The following is a 14,288-nucleotide window of genomic DNA, read 5'->3' as shown; positions in this document are numbered from 1 at the left end:
AGTTCAATTTCCAGTAGAATGTTTGAACCCACAGTATAATATCTGGCTATGTCTGACGATTCCCAATAAAGATAAAACTAGAAATGTAATGCATCCTGGTGGCCAATGTAACTACAAGATCCATTAGATGCTGCCATCAGCTGGACGTTCTAGTTGTTCTACAGAAATAACTTAAAATAAGTCTTTGTTAGCAGCTGTTGCATTGGTGTCTAGAGTTCTTTGGAGCCTGAACATCTGCTTTTAACCCTGTTTTTTCAGTATTTTGCCAAAAGTAGTTTAAAATATTTTGCTGTCTAAATCGGAAAATTCAAAATAGTGTTATATAGTATGTCATAACAAATGTTTGTTGGTGCTGTTGCTTTTTAATTGCACATTAAGACCATCCTTTTTCCTCTGGCCTTTCAGGGAGAAATAGTTCTTAGGGTTAATTTTCTACAATAAGCATAGATATCTGAGTGAGAGATCAAGTGACCAAATCTGTTGTGACATTGTGACACAAACTCTACCCCTTAAATCTTTCCATCAATCATCACAATACAAGTACAAACGGACAGCACTTGCATTTGCCATCACAGCCCATACTTTGTCATTTCAGCATCAGGTTGGACTAGACCTCTGATAATTGGGGCAATCCTGTTTTTTGTTTTATTTTGTTTGTAGGGGAAAAGCACAAGTTCATGTATTGCTCCCAGTATGAAAATTAAAGTTTTTAAAGCAATATTACTCTACTGATTATGATGAAAAGCCTTTATTCCAGTGGTGGAATTCAAATTTTTTTACTACTGATTCTGTGGGTGTGGCTTGGTGAGCGTGGTGTGGCTTGGTGGGCATGGCAGGGGAAGGATACTGCAAAATCTCCATTCCCACCCCACTCTGGGGCCAACCAGAGGTGTATTTGCTGATTCTCCGAACTATTCAAAATTTCCACTACCGGTTCTCTGAACTACTCAAAATTTCTGCTACCGGTTCTCCAGAACCTGTCAGAACCTGCTGACTTGCACCCCTGCTTTATTCCCATTGTGGCCATCACCTCACAATAGTTAAAATAGCTAAGAGAAATCTATTGTTTCATCCATAATTACTCCTTAAATAACACCCTATCCTTCTCCTCTCTCCTCTTGGGATATTTTTCAGTGTTATCGTATTTGAATGACTGTTGTGTTCTCCCATGTGTGTTCAGCTAATCAGCATTCCAAAATATATCAAAAGTGTGTGGGAGAAGAGTAAAGGAGAGGAACAGAGCTCCATTGTGCATAATACAGGTAGTCCTCAACTTACTACCACCAATGAGCCTCAAATTTCTGTTGCTAAGTGAGACATTTGTTAAGTAAACTTTGCCCCATTTTACAACGTTTCTTGCCACAGTTGTTAAGTGAATCACTGCAGTTCTTAAATTAGTAACACGGTTGTTAAGTGAATCTGGCTTCCCCATTGACTTTGCTTGTGAGATGGTCATAAAAGGGATCTCAGGACACTACAAAAGTCATAAATATGAACCAGTTGCCAAGCATCTGAATTTTGATCACATGATTATGGGGAAGCTGCAATGGTTGTAAATGTGAAAAACGGCCATAACTCACTTTTCTCAGTACTCTTGTAACTTTGAACGGTCACTAAGTGAACTGCTGTAAGTCGAAGACTAACTGTAATTTTCCTGTTCCTGACATTTCAGATAAAAGACTCATTAAATAAAGGATCAACACATAGAGGACAGGATTAAGCAGAATGGAGTAATTCTTATGAATGCTTTAACATTGTGCTTCCTACCTCCAGCAAGGACCCATCCTAATTGGCATCCAGAACCCTATTTTAAGAGTGGAATGGAATAGAATAGGAATAGGAATAGAAATAGAAATAGAATAGAATAGAATAGAATAGAATAGAATAGAATAGAATAGAATAGAATAGAATAGAATAGAATAGAATTTTTTATTGGCCAAGTGTGATTGGACACACAAGGAATTTGTCTTGGTGCATATGCTCTCAGTGTACATAAAAGAAAAGATACATTTGTCAAGAATCATAAGATACAACACTTAATGATAGTCATAGGATACAAATAAGCAATCAGGAAACAATATCAATATAAATCGTAAGGATACAAGCAACAAAGTTACAGTCATGCAGTCATAAGTGGAAGGAGATGGGTGGTGGGAATGATGAGAACTTAGTAAATAGTTTAACAGTGTTGAGGGAATTATTTGTTTAGCAGGGTGATGGCATTCAGGAAAAAAATGTTCTTGTGTCTAGTTGTTCTGGTGTGCAGTATTCTGTAGCGTCGTTTTGAGGGTAGGAGTTGAAACAGTTTATGTCCAGGATGTGAGGGGACTGTAAATATTTTCACAGCCCTCTTTTTGACTTGTTTTGACTTTTTTGACTTCTTTGACTTTTTGACTAGATTCTTTTGCATGGAGATCCTTCTAAATTCTGACACCTCAAATAGCAGAACATCTGCGAGGTAACTGACATTCCCCTCAAATTTGCCTTTTTAAAATTCTTCTGCTTCAATCACAGCATGTTAGTATGTAATGCATAATAGCAATTTTTTGCTATCTTATTAATAGGCTTTGCCCAGTCAGTTACCTCCTCCTTTTCCTCGAAGAATTAATAAAACATGAAACAAGCAAACAACAATAAAAGCAGTGGTAGCTAACTGCCAATGCAATTAAGACTAACATGCCAGGTATAGAAGAAAAAGGACCCATACATTTCTGTTAATTGTTATATTGACCCTGGTATAGACCATGGTTAATGCTAAGTTTGATTTAAAACACAGGTGTCAAACTCGATCGCATCATGTGGCTTTTTTTGCCTTTGTGGAGCTGGGGTGGGCATGGCCTGTGTGTGATGCATCTGGCCGGTGGGCCACCAGTTTGACAGGCCTGATTTAAAATATCACAGTAACTATATAGATGCTGCATATAATTCTGCTATCAGTGTTAAGTAACACACTTTCCAGCTGCTATTTAGTTTGCACCAGAAAAACACCAGGGGAAAACATGCAAAAAGAAGTCTCTCAAAAGTTCTGTAATTCTTCCTAGAATGTATTTTAAGAGCACAACTGGGTGGATTGACATGGATGCAGACAGTAAACCTCCCAAGCCTTTGGAAATCTCCGATAAATTTGAATTTATAAGCCAATGTTGTGATTCCCAGGGATTTGTGGAGGATTAGACTGAATATTTGCACCGGTGCCCTTATGCTAGTGGCTGTCTCGGGGCGATTCTGCATGATAAGGCCATTCCAAAGGTTATTCCAAGGCACCTGGACATTCTGTGAATGCTTGTTGGCTGGGTCACGCAGAGCCAGGAGCAGAATGAAGTCCTGGAGGGAGTCCTGGCTGCGTTCCTCACCTTTCACCTAGTTCACTCTTGGGAGCATAGCAAATTGTGGTTGAAGCTTGTCTGGATATTTAAAGTTTTATTCTCATTTTGCTCCGTTTTTACTGGGTCTGGAGTACAAATCAGATACTGAATTCTTCTATTGGGATTTTGCGGTGCTGATCTCAAGGCCAATACTTTCTTTTTTTAACCCTAATGCTTTCTAAGAAGCATTGCAAATTTTATTTAATGTGACACTTTCACTAGTAGAGAGAAGAAGTGGCCTTTAAGCACTTTCCCAATCTAAATTTGTTAACCTGTTTCTGTAAGGACTGGATATTACTGCTACTGGATTTCACCATGTGTGAAAACAATGTTACGCCTTAAGGGATGGCAGGAGCTGTTAAGATATTGATAACTTCTGCATTTAGTCTGCTAAGTAATCTTTATTTTTCTGAGGTTATACAACAAGAACCCAGGAGTAATCAAAATAAAGCCCAAAGAAACACAGTAATCAGTAATCGAAGTTGAAAAATATAAACCCTATAATAACAGTCAATCCAATACAAGGCATTTACTTGTAAATATCTTTGCAGGGAGAAAATTCCTTCCAGGAGGAAAGGAATACAGGTGGTTCTTGACTTACTTTGAAGTTACAATGGCACTGAAAAAAAATGAATTATGACTATTTTTCACACTTACAACTGTTGTAGCATCCCCATGATCATGTGATTAAAATTTGGGCGTATTTGCAACAGTTGTAGCGTTCCGAGATCATGGGGTCACCATTTGTAACTGTCGCAGCTGGTTTCCAACAAGCAAAGTCAATGGGGGAAAGTCAGCTTCACTTAACTGCCACATGATTCACTTAATGGCAGTGAATCAGTCAACAATGGTGGCCAAAAATGTCGTAAAATGGAGCACAGCTCACTTAACTATCTTGTTTAGCAACAGAAATTTTGGGCTCAATTGTGGTCGTAAGTCGAGGACTACCTGTACACAACCTCACAACGAGCTCCCCATCTCATAAGGGTCTTAAGTGAATGTTTTATGATGCCACCCTTGAAATATGTAAAATGAATTAATTTCATACTTCTTTTATACCCTGCCTAACAAATAGCATTGTGGAAGATACTGCATCATTGTGTTAACTCTGCTGCAAACACAAGCTGGTTATGTGAAGCAGGTTGCCTTCTCTGTTTCTTACCTGCCTTCCCAGCCTTTGTGACCCTTCAGATGTATAAACTTTAAACTCCTTGAATTCTCTAATCAGCACATCAGAAGGGACCCAGACTAAGGAAGGCTGATCTTTTTAGTTTATCCATTTAGAGGGGTTTGTTTTTATGGTTTCTGGGTAAGCATGCTTGTTTCCTTTTCTCTAGCATAAGGGTAGACTTCAACTTACAACAGTTCCTTTAGAGACTGTTCAAAGTTACAACGCCATTGAAAAAACAGTTTTCACACTTACAGCATCCTTGCAGCATCATCATGGTCATGTGATCAAAATTAGGACGCCTGGCAACCGGTCCATATTTATGCTGGTTGCAGTATCCTGGGGATCACGTGATCACCTTTTGCGGCCCTCTGGCAAGCAAATTCAATGGGGAAGCCAGATTCCCTTAACAATCATGTTACTAGCTTAACAGTTGCAGTGATTCTGTGGCAAGAAAGGTCATAAGATGGGGCAAAACTCACTGTCTCGCTCAGCAACATAAATTTGGGGCTCAACTGTGGTCGTAAGTCAAGGACTATCTCTATGTTTCTCCCCAGCTTCTTTCTCATCTTTTTTGAACAGCACAAATGAGTATTAATATTGGGTTCTTAACGCTATTCCATGGCAGCCTTTCTCTCCACCGGGTACTCTCCAAAGGAGTGGGATTACAATAATTCCCAAGCTGTGCAAGTGGCCTAAATCATTGGCAGCTGCTTTAAGAGGTTGCACATTTAAGCTTTGCTTTGGCTGTGCCTGCCCTTTTTATTATCACAATGTCTCTTCTTATGTTTGTATGCCTATTTCCTTCCTGATCCTACCTCTGCTTTCACGGACTTCCAATGCTTCCTTCAGCAACCAGATCTGGTTCAAATTCAAAGGGCTGCAAAGGTATTTTCAACAGGGCGTTGACCCTTCCCTTTTAAGTAAGGAAACACCTTATTTAAAAGGACCTTGTGTTGGTTTGTCACTTAACCAAACTAATCAAATGCCAAATCCACTCTAAACATCTGGCTGACCGTGTGACCAACCATAATAATAATAATAATAATAATAATAATAATAATAATAATAATAATAATAATAATAATAATAATAATAATAATAATAATAATGCATTTCTTCCATGAGCTTTGTTACTTAGAGCAGGCATTCATTGACCCTGTCTTAAAAATAGTGTTAGAATGGGCTGATTTATATTTCATTGCCATTTTCTCGTTTCCCTAAACCAGGATGGCCAATGGGTATGTTGCAAAATAGGCAGTGGGTGTTTCTTTCTGTTTCTATTCTGTGTCAGTTCTGCATATTCTTACCCATCATTCCATCAAAATTAATTTTCACATGTATGCAGTACATATTTAAATATGAATATGACTCAAAGCATAAATGAAAACGGTTATTATATTCCATTTATGGCACGGAGAACTGTGTGGTATTGTTTGAAGATGTATGAAATTGAATGGATAGCTAAACCACAATCTGTGCCTTGTTCCAAAAAGATTTTTTTTAAAAAAAAAAAAATCCTATTTCATGTATAGGGATGTGTTTGGCGTCAAGCATCCATGTTGCAAACCTGAATTGCCTCCCAGCAGATCTGAATCACTGTGAATGTAGAAAATCATTTTGCTTCGGCTATAAATAGTCCTGCCAAATTTTGTCGTATCTCCTTTTCTTGTATTTTCTAGAAATTCAAAGGAGCACAATTGGTCTATTGCAAGAAAAGAACCAAAACTGTTTGGGAGCTTTTCTTTCTTTTTCTCTTAACAATGTGCTGCTTTTGAGATACTTTGGGATTGCAATTCCCAGAATCCTAGCCAAAGGTCATGCTGGTTGAAAATTCTAGAATTAGTCTCCTCACTTCTAGAGGACACCAGGATTGGAAATACTGCTGGAGGTCTGAGCTTTCATGAAGTTTTCTGGCCAACATCTAATACAGAATGTGCCCCCAAATAGAGATTTGGCCTAAGCTAATGGGTAGGAGGAACAGAAGCAAAATATTTGGGGTAAACTGGTAATAATGATGGAGAGAGAAGGTAATTTGATCAATGTATTCTCACTGATGTATTATTTTGCTTTGTGTTTTCCAGGGAAGGAGATTGGTGGCTGGCTCACTCCCTCACAACTGGCCAGAAAGGCTACATCCCCAGTAACTACGTCGCACCTTCAGACTCCATCCAAGCAGAAGAGTAATTAAAATATTATAACTAGATTGAAAAGAATTATGCTAAGGCTTTTGCCAGATATTATTGGCAAAGTCATTCTAGTTATAACCTTTTGAGGGCAACCCTCAAATAATTTTGTAATTCTCTTAAACAGAGTTCCTGAGTATGTGACTTTCGGCTAGTTCACAAATATATATATTCTCTAGATAACTTTCAGTGTCGAATTATGTGTTTACAGATGGTAGGAAGAATTTTTAGTTGCAGAAAACACATTGTGTTTCAAGAAGATGAGTTCCCACATTTTGATTTACCAGTACTTCAGAAATAAAAGAAAATAGCAATAATCAAGAAGCTTAGCATTTTTCTGGCATTTACTAAGGTGCTGATAGATAAAAATTTATCAGATAGTTTAAGCCATCCTCCATCTCAGGTATATTCTGTATTCATTTGTTAAAAACCATAAAAACCATATAACTTTCTGAATATCAAGAATGAGATTGCTAATCTTATTTGTGATGGGAAGGCACTCCATAGAAGGAGAGTTCCAAACTGACTTTGTTAGGTCAGTTTTGAAAATAAATAGCAGTAGCACTTAGACTTATATATCTCTTCACAGTGCTTTACAGCCCTCTCTAAGTGGTTTACAGAGTCAGCATATTGCCCCCAACAATCTGGGTCCTCAATAGTAAATTAGCAGGCATATTAATCTAGGGAACCTTTACAAGTTATAGGGAACTGATATGTACATTATTGGTCTCTCCCTTCAAGTCTAAGATTGAAGAGATTCTGGGAAATTGTGCTTTGTTTTTCATTTTATTACTAACGTTTTGTATAGGGAGAACCTAGAATGCTGAACTGGAGGAATCCTAGATACTTGGCACCTGGGGGTAACTTCCAAAGCAGATATGAGTCTGAAAGAAGATGTAGTTGCTTTAATGATTTGAAGAGAGATTTTCATATGTGCGTCTTTGCATTGTGAAATCCTTCTTTCAAAGGAATGGTGTTGCCTCAGCATTTAGTGACATGCTGCCTGGAGAGAAAACTACCTGCTGATAGACATAATAAATTGATTTAGTTTCTTTTTACTGTCATCTAAATCAATGGCCATCATCACAGCATCTTGTACTTATGAGATAGTCAGTCTTGATTTTGTATTATTATTATTGCTTTTCATCTGGATGCAGTTATGAATGGTTAATTTCAGAGTAGCAGAATGACTACGTCTTGTGGAGATTATTGTATTTTACAGCATCTTGGTGTTTACTGCTTTCTCGTTTAATGCTTCTGACACCAACTGGAAGGTTTAGAGCAGGAGTGTCAAACTCTCAATGACAAATCGTCATGTGATGTATTGCAACTTTTCCCCCCTTCATTAAACCGGGGGGGGGGGTGGGGGCATGGCCAGGACATGATGCATCCAGCACATGGGCTGCGAGTTTGACACCCCTGGTTTAGAGTGTAATGTAAACTTTAAGTGCGCTGTACAAAGTGATTAGATCAGATTAAAACATATTTGAAAAACTGTGAAGCTGGAACATCAACATATCCAAGAAAAGGATTCCTAATACATCAAAAAAGGACCCCTAATGCATCAGCTTTTCAAGAATAAGAATATTTAATGAGCGCGGCCAGTTCAATGTTTGCATGCTATTTCCTAATTCTGAGATCTTAGAATCTTATAAACTGCGACAATATGGGCCCTAGAAATGCAGTGATGTTAATCCATCCCAAACTGCTTTACCCATCCCAAAATAGCATTTAATATTCTTCCACATTAAATTAAAATAACTTACAATGTGTAAATTCTCAAAACCTCACATTGTTATTAATCTTGCTTTCAGATGATGCAATGTTTTTTAAGGGGCCAAAATCTAATGAGGTTTTTAATCATTGCCAATCTAGACTTTTGCTATCTAGAATGTAGCTGAAAAAATACCAGCATTCTTTCCTGTTGACTAAAATTATTTTGGCATGACCTTTAACCTTTGGAGGCTATATATTTATAGGAGAAAAGATTGGATTCTTCTGTCTGCAGAAATGTTTGCAATGATTTAAATGAACATGAGAACTGTCTACATTTATCTGTGTTCTACTATTGCAGGTGGTATTTTGGCAAGATTACGCGCCGAGAATCTGAACGATTACTGCTCAATCCAGAGAATCCCCGAGGGACTTTTCTGGCAAGAGAGAGTGAGACCACAAAAGGTAATAATAATTGGAAAAGAAAAGGATGCTTACAGGAGAATGTATTATTAACTCCGTCTTCCACTTCAACGGAGACAATGGGATTCTCTCTCTGGCTGTCGAAGGATGTTTCCCAAACTTCTAAGAGCTAAACTACACACTCTTCAGAGATTATCTCTCATTCACCCTAAATATTGGCAATATCTCAGTGGTCATGGGCTGTAATTAACATTTTAAAAATATTTAATCATGCAAGAACTGAGCATGGATTATACACAGTAGGGGGTCTCACAGTTTCCTGTTGTTTTCTAGAGATGAGGAAGAATTTGGATTCTTTGTCTTTTAAGACTTGTATTCATGCCTGTGTTTACATTACACATTTTGCAGCTCCCAGAGCTTCCTGTCATTTTAAAAGCAGAAAATGTAATATTTTCAGGCTGCAGTAGCTAGAATTGTCAGTCTTGAAGGATGAGGCAAAGGAACCCCATGAATTGTTCCTCTGTTAGGTTTCTATTTATGCCGTTTGTCTGAGACAATGAAAAGCAATTATCTGCAGCAGTTAATATGGGTTATCTTAGTTTAAGAACAATAAACTATTGCAGCCATGTAAATAATGGTTAAACTAGCTTTTAAATGGAGGCACTAGTAGAGTAGAGGAAGATTTCAGAGTTGGGGTCTTGGAGCATGTATTGTCTCTCCAAGGGTCTTTTTTTTGCCTGATGTACAGTATAATGGCATGCAGTAATCACAAGAGGTATGTTGTTTCTTATGTTTATAACATGCTTATTATCCCTCCTTGTCCATTCTATCTACAATACATACATTTAGTTCTGTCAAGGAGACTACATCCTCTCTATTTCCCTCTTGTATACTGGTGTGAAGAGTGGAGAACTGGATAAGATTTAAATGTAAACAGAGACTTTCAGTGTTGTACTTCTCTTTTTTGGAAAAAAAAAACCTGTAGAAACTAGGTCATTGAATGGAGAAATAGCTGGGTAACTAATAGCAACAGGAAACACTGGTTTCTCTTTCTACCCTGCCAAGGAGCTGTTGTTTGTTACATTTATGGAACAGGTTATAGAGATTGTGTTTGTGAGCAAAAGAACAGCAACAAACAATGTCTATGTACTAGCCGCAAAATTTGCACAAGCACAGAGTTGATTTAGCATTATCCATATACTGTGTTTTTCTAATAGTGAAACACACCTAGAATTGTAAAGTTTGCCTGTATGTCTTGGTCTCACATATGCATATTCGGAGAAAAATAATAACAGTGGTACAAATTTCAGACTGCTGGGAATCTCAGCTTTTGGTCTGAGTGGTTTTTAAAATCAAGTACTGTTTGTAGCTGATGTTGACTTGGCACAAGAGATCATACAACATTCAACATAGTACCTTCAGACCATTCATTTGCCTGCCATTATTCATTTTCAGTGAGTTGGTCCAGACAAGCTAGTCATAGGACTCAAAGTTATCCATGAGTGATTTGTCTCCTAGATAAAAATAAAACATGTCTAACTTAGTCTGGTTTTAATCCAATTTTGTTAGCCAAATTCCCAATGAAAATTATTCAAAATAATAAAATCAAATGTCCATTTATAAAAGAGGTTACAGACCATGAGGATGAGCGTGATATGAATAAAAAGATTTGGCCCATTTTTAAAAAATTCTTCATAAATGCTAAACAGCAATGTTAGAAATATGTTTTCCTAATAATATCTGAGACCTTTACAAGAGTTTCTAAGTGTCAATCATTTAGATTGTATTATTAATTGTGGTCAGTGTTGCCCATGGCCAGATTTTGAGATGAAGATACAAGTCATAGAGAAAACAAGAATCTAATTCAGAACTGTATATGTTTTGAAAACATTTTGGAATCCTGAATTTTGTGTAACACCCTGAAACTGATACCAGAGTCATATTAAAAGAGCAGCACTTTTTCTGTTTAATTGGAGCACTGAACTAACAGCAAAGGAGAAAGTGGTTTTCCCTATAGATTTCTTCCGCTTAAGAGCTGTAGCAAAGACCTGCCATCAAGGCCTTCTGTGTTAACCCCATACAAATTAGCTGCTGAGGTTTGACAGGATCAGAATGAAGACAGATTCATCTGCAGGCCATAATTAGATCAGCCTGGGTCTCTCGGTTGCTTTCTTCAGAGTTGTCCCTTCTGCATTCCCCTTCCCCAGATCTTAATCCTGCTGTGAAGCTGATATCCTGGTGACTGTAGCATTAGTATATGCTTTTATATAACTGGGATCAAGACATTCTGCTTTGACAGATTTGCTTATGTCTGCATTCCGTATTTTCCCTATTCTAAAATGCCATTGTGAAATGGAATCAGCAGCTTGCATTGTATAGAGACATGTAATATATCTAAAACATATGACCTAATTGCATGTATGCTTTGATGTGAAGCCTTCAGTTATTTGGAGATTAGTGGTTTTTTTCTAGGATTGATAATTTATTTGGGAAGGAAGGAAGGAAGGAAGATAGATGCACACATACTTAGGCACAAAATATAGCCTTGTCATCTTGGGTTAATGAGTCTTAATAAATATTGATTGCAAATTATCTTTAAAATGATAGGCTTAAATAGATTTTATTTTTTCTTTACAGGTGCCTACTGTCTCTCTGTCTCAGATTTTGACAATGCCAAGGGCCTCAATGTGAAGCACTACAAAATTCGCAAACTGGACAATGGTGGCTTTTATATCACATCCCGTACACAGTTCAGCAGCCTTCAGCAATTAGTGGCTTATTATTCCAGTAAGTGTCATTTCAGCATCTAATGAGGGCTGTGTTCACTGCAAGGATCTCTGTCCAGGATACCCCAGAATAAGAAAAAGAGTGAATATATTTGAACTATATTTGAAAGACATTCTATCAAGTAATCAAATATGAAATATGAAATGAACAATGAAAGATTGGATCCAAATTTAACTGTTCTAATGTTTGACAGTATGTGGCTTTTCTTTCTTTGAACTGTCACTGCAAGCGATATGAGATTTCTGTTCATTGCTCTTGAAAAGAAAATAAAGTATACATTTTGTGACTAATACAGTGACACACTGAATAGTATATATTCAATGTATAGACATTCATCTACTGACAAATAGACTATGTTCCAAGATGCTATTCACAAGTCTGCTTTATTCATAAATCCAAACAAGCATAAAAATCACCCTTGCGCTTAATTCCAAATATTCACAATCACTACAATAGACCACACACACAGTCACTACACAACTAAACAAAAAAAGGTATTAACGAAGATCAGCAACCAGTATGTGAGCAGAAATCAGGAGAAGGCAGGAAGAGTTAGTTTTAGCGTACCTTTGCCCAACTTCCAAGAGTTTCAGATGGGGTTTTTTGTATGGGTGAAAGTTCATAACTCAAAAGTTTGCAATATCTAAACCAACATATTAATAGTCCTCATTTAGTGACTGCCTTATTTAGAGACTATTAACAGTTACAACAGTGATGGAAAAAGTAACCAATCTGCAGTCAGTAAAGCAAAGGAAAATTGAAGAAAGATCATAAAAGTTTGCTATTTCACTTCATTTAATGGCCAAGCTGTTGGTTCCAACTGTGGTTACTAAATGAGGACAACCTGTAGAGCAGGGGTGTCAAACTCAAGGCCTGCAGGGTGTTTAGCTCTGGCCTGCGGGGCCACCCTAGAAAAAAGCAAAGGACTGGCCCGCAGTGCCTGTACTAGTGAAAACGGAGCTCGGGAGTGCCACCCGCGGCCCTCCTACCTCCGTTTTCGCTGGCAGAGGGCTAGCAAAACAAACTAAAAACAAAACAAAAGGAGAAATGTTTCTCCTTTCACATTTGAGCATGCAAGGAGGGATAGAAAAGGAGAAAGGGAAAGAGGAAAGACAGAAAAAGAAGGGAAGATGGGAAGAGAGCAAGGAAGGAAAAATAAGGAAAGGGGAAGGAAGAAGAAAGGAGAATGAAGAGGCAAGGAAAAAGGGAAGGAAGGAGGGAAAGAAGGAAAGAAAGGTAGGAAAGAAGGAAGGAAGGACATTATAATGAGAGTGAGGGAGGGTCTGAGGGAAGTCATGCCTTAGTATTTGGCCACCACAGGTGCCCCCAACACGAGACGTCGAGCTGGCCATGCCCACCCCAGCCCCCCAAGGTCAAACACAACCCTGATGCAGCCTTCAATGAAATTTAGTTTGACATCCCTGCTGTAGGAGATATTCAATCAGAGGTACAAAGTGTTCTGAACTGGGGCTCATTTGCTTGCCAAGCACCCTATATTGAAACATGAAGTAGAGTAAATATAATAATCCCACTCAAGTAATGGAAACTTAAAATGGAGATGAGACTGGTCTAAAATAAATAAATAGCAATAGCAATTTACAATGTTAGCATATTCCCCCCAACAATCTGGGTCCTCATAGATGTTCTTTCATTCTGCAACTGATTTTATTCTTTCATAGAACATGCAGATGGTTTGTGCCACCGTCTTACCAATGTTTGCCCAACCAGCAAGCCTCAGACACAGGGCTTGGCAAAAGATGCTTGGGAAATCCCCCGGGAATCTTTGCGGCTAGAGGTCAAACTTGGACAAGGCTGCTTTGGAGAAGTCTGGATGGGTAAGAATTTGCAAGAAGAGAGATGGTCATTTTATCTGATGAACGGTGCATTTCTGAAAATGTATTTTCAGGCATGGAAAAGCACTTAGAGCAAACTTTTCACTTTTGGCTGTCCTATGATTTCGGAGGTGATTCTTGAGTTGCTAAGGAATCAGCTGCATTGTTTTATGCCTTGCTATAGCAAAAGGTGTAAGGTCAGTTATAACAGTTGTTTGAGTAGTATGATATCAGCTGGTGGACTTGCACCAAAAGAACGTGGGATCTTGTACTAAGCATGCATTACTGCTGTTTACTATTTCATTATTCAATGGCTATTTTAATCCAACCATGTAAGGTGCTTAGAGTTACTTCAGTAACTGAGGTAGCATGCAAATCAATAAACCAATGAACAAATAAACAAGAGTATTCAAACACATCATTATCAAATATAAAAGACTGTGGGAAATTTCAAAATGTAATCCTTGGAGCAGACTCATTGAAATCAATGTAAATGAAGATAATGACAAGGATAGCGGGACCAAACTCCACATCTCAAACAGATATTGGCCATCTACTAAATACCTTTCAATTTGCATAGGGTATTAATATTATGAATGTTCTCAGATAAGATACAGAAAGTCTAGTTACAAGTTGGTTCAGCATGGATGAGCTGAGCATTCTGTTATCTTAAGAGCCGTAGTATAAGATTTCTGAGGAAACAGATCCAAGAGGATCTCTTAATCATTTTAGTTAAAGAGAGTTGAGCCTGTTTGATACCAAACTGGAGGACTGTTTCTGCATTTCCATTTATATTACAGAACTGTAGGTAGAA

General features: G+C 37.9%; 1 protein-coding gene across 6 annotated transcripts in view; it reads left to right on the top strand.

Annotated features, from left to right (window-relative positions):
- SRC (SRC proto-oncogene, non-receptor tyrosine kinase) overlaps positions 1-14,288 on the top strand; it is a 102,263-nt gene that overhangs the window by 75,716 nt on the left and 12,259 nt on the right. For 4 of the 6 annotated variants that reach the window (XM_060689653.2, XM_060689652.2, XM_087889164.1 and 1 more), the window contains 4 exons: positions 6,618-6,716; positions 8,794-8,897; positions 11,493-11,642; positions 13,322-13,477. In XM_060689653.2, coding sequence (XP_060545636.1) covers positions 6,618-6,716; positions 8,794-8,897; positions 11,493-11,642; positions 13,322-13,477 — 509 coding nt within the window. Of the gene's footprint in view, positions 1-5,385; positions 5,422-6,617; positions 6,717-8,793; positions 8,898-11,492; positions 11,643-13,321; positions 13,478-14,288 lie in introns of all 6 variants that reach the window. The other 2 variants (XM_060689650.2, XM_060689651.2) reach the window with 1 other exon arrangement.

This window comes from Pantherophis guttatus, chromosome 3 (assembly GCF_059756535.1).
Source record: "Pantherophis guttatus breed Tessera chromosome 3, ASM5975653v1, whole genome shotgun sequence".
Lineage (NCBI taxonomy): Eukaryota > Metazoa > Chordata > Lepidosauria > Squamata > Colubridae > Pantherophis > Pantherophis guttatus.
Note: the sequence above shows the minus strand (reverse complement) of the source record. Positions and strands in the feature narration are given on the sequence as shown.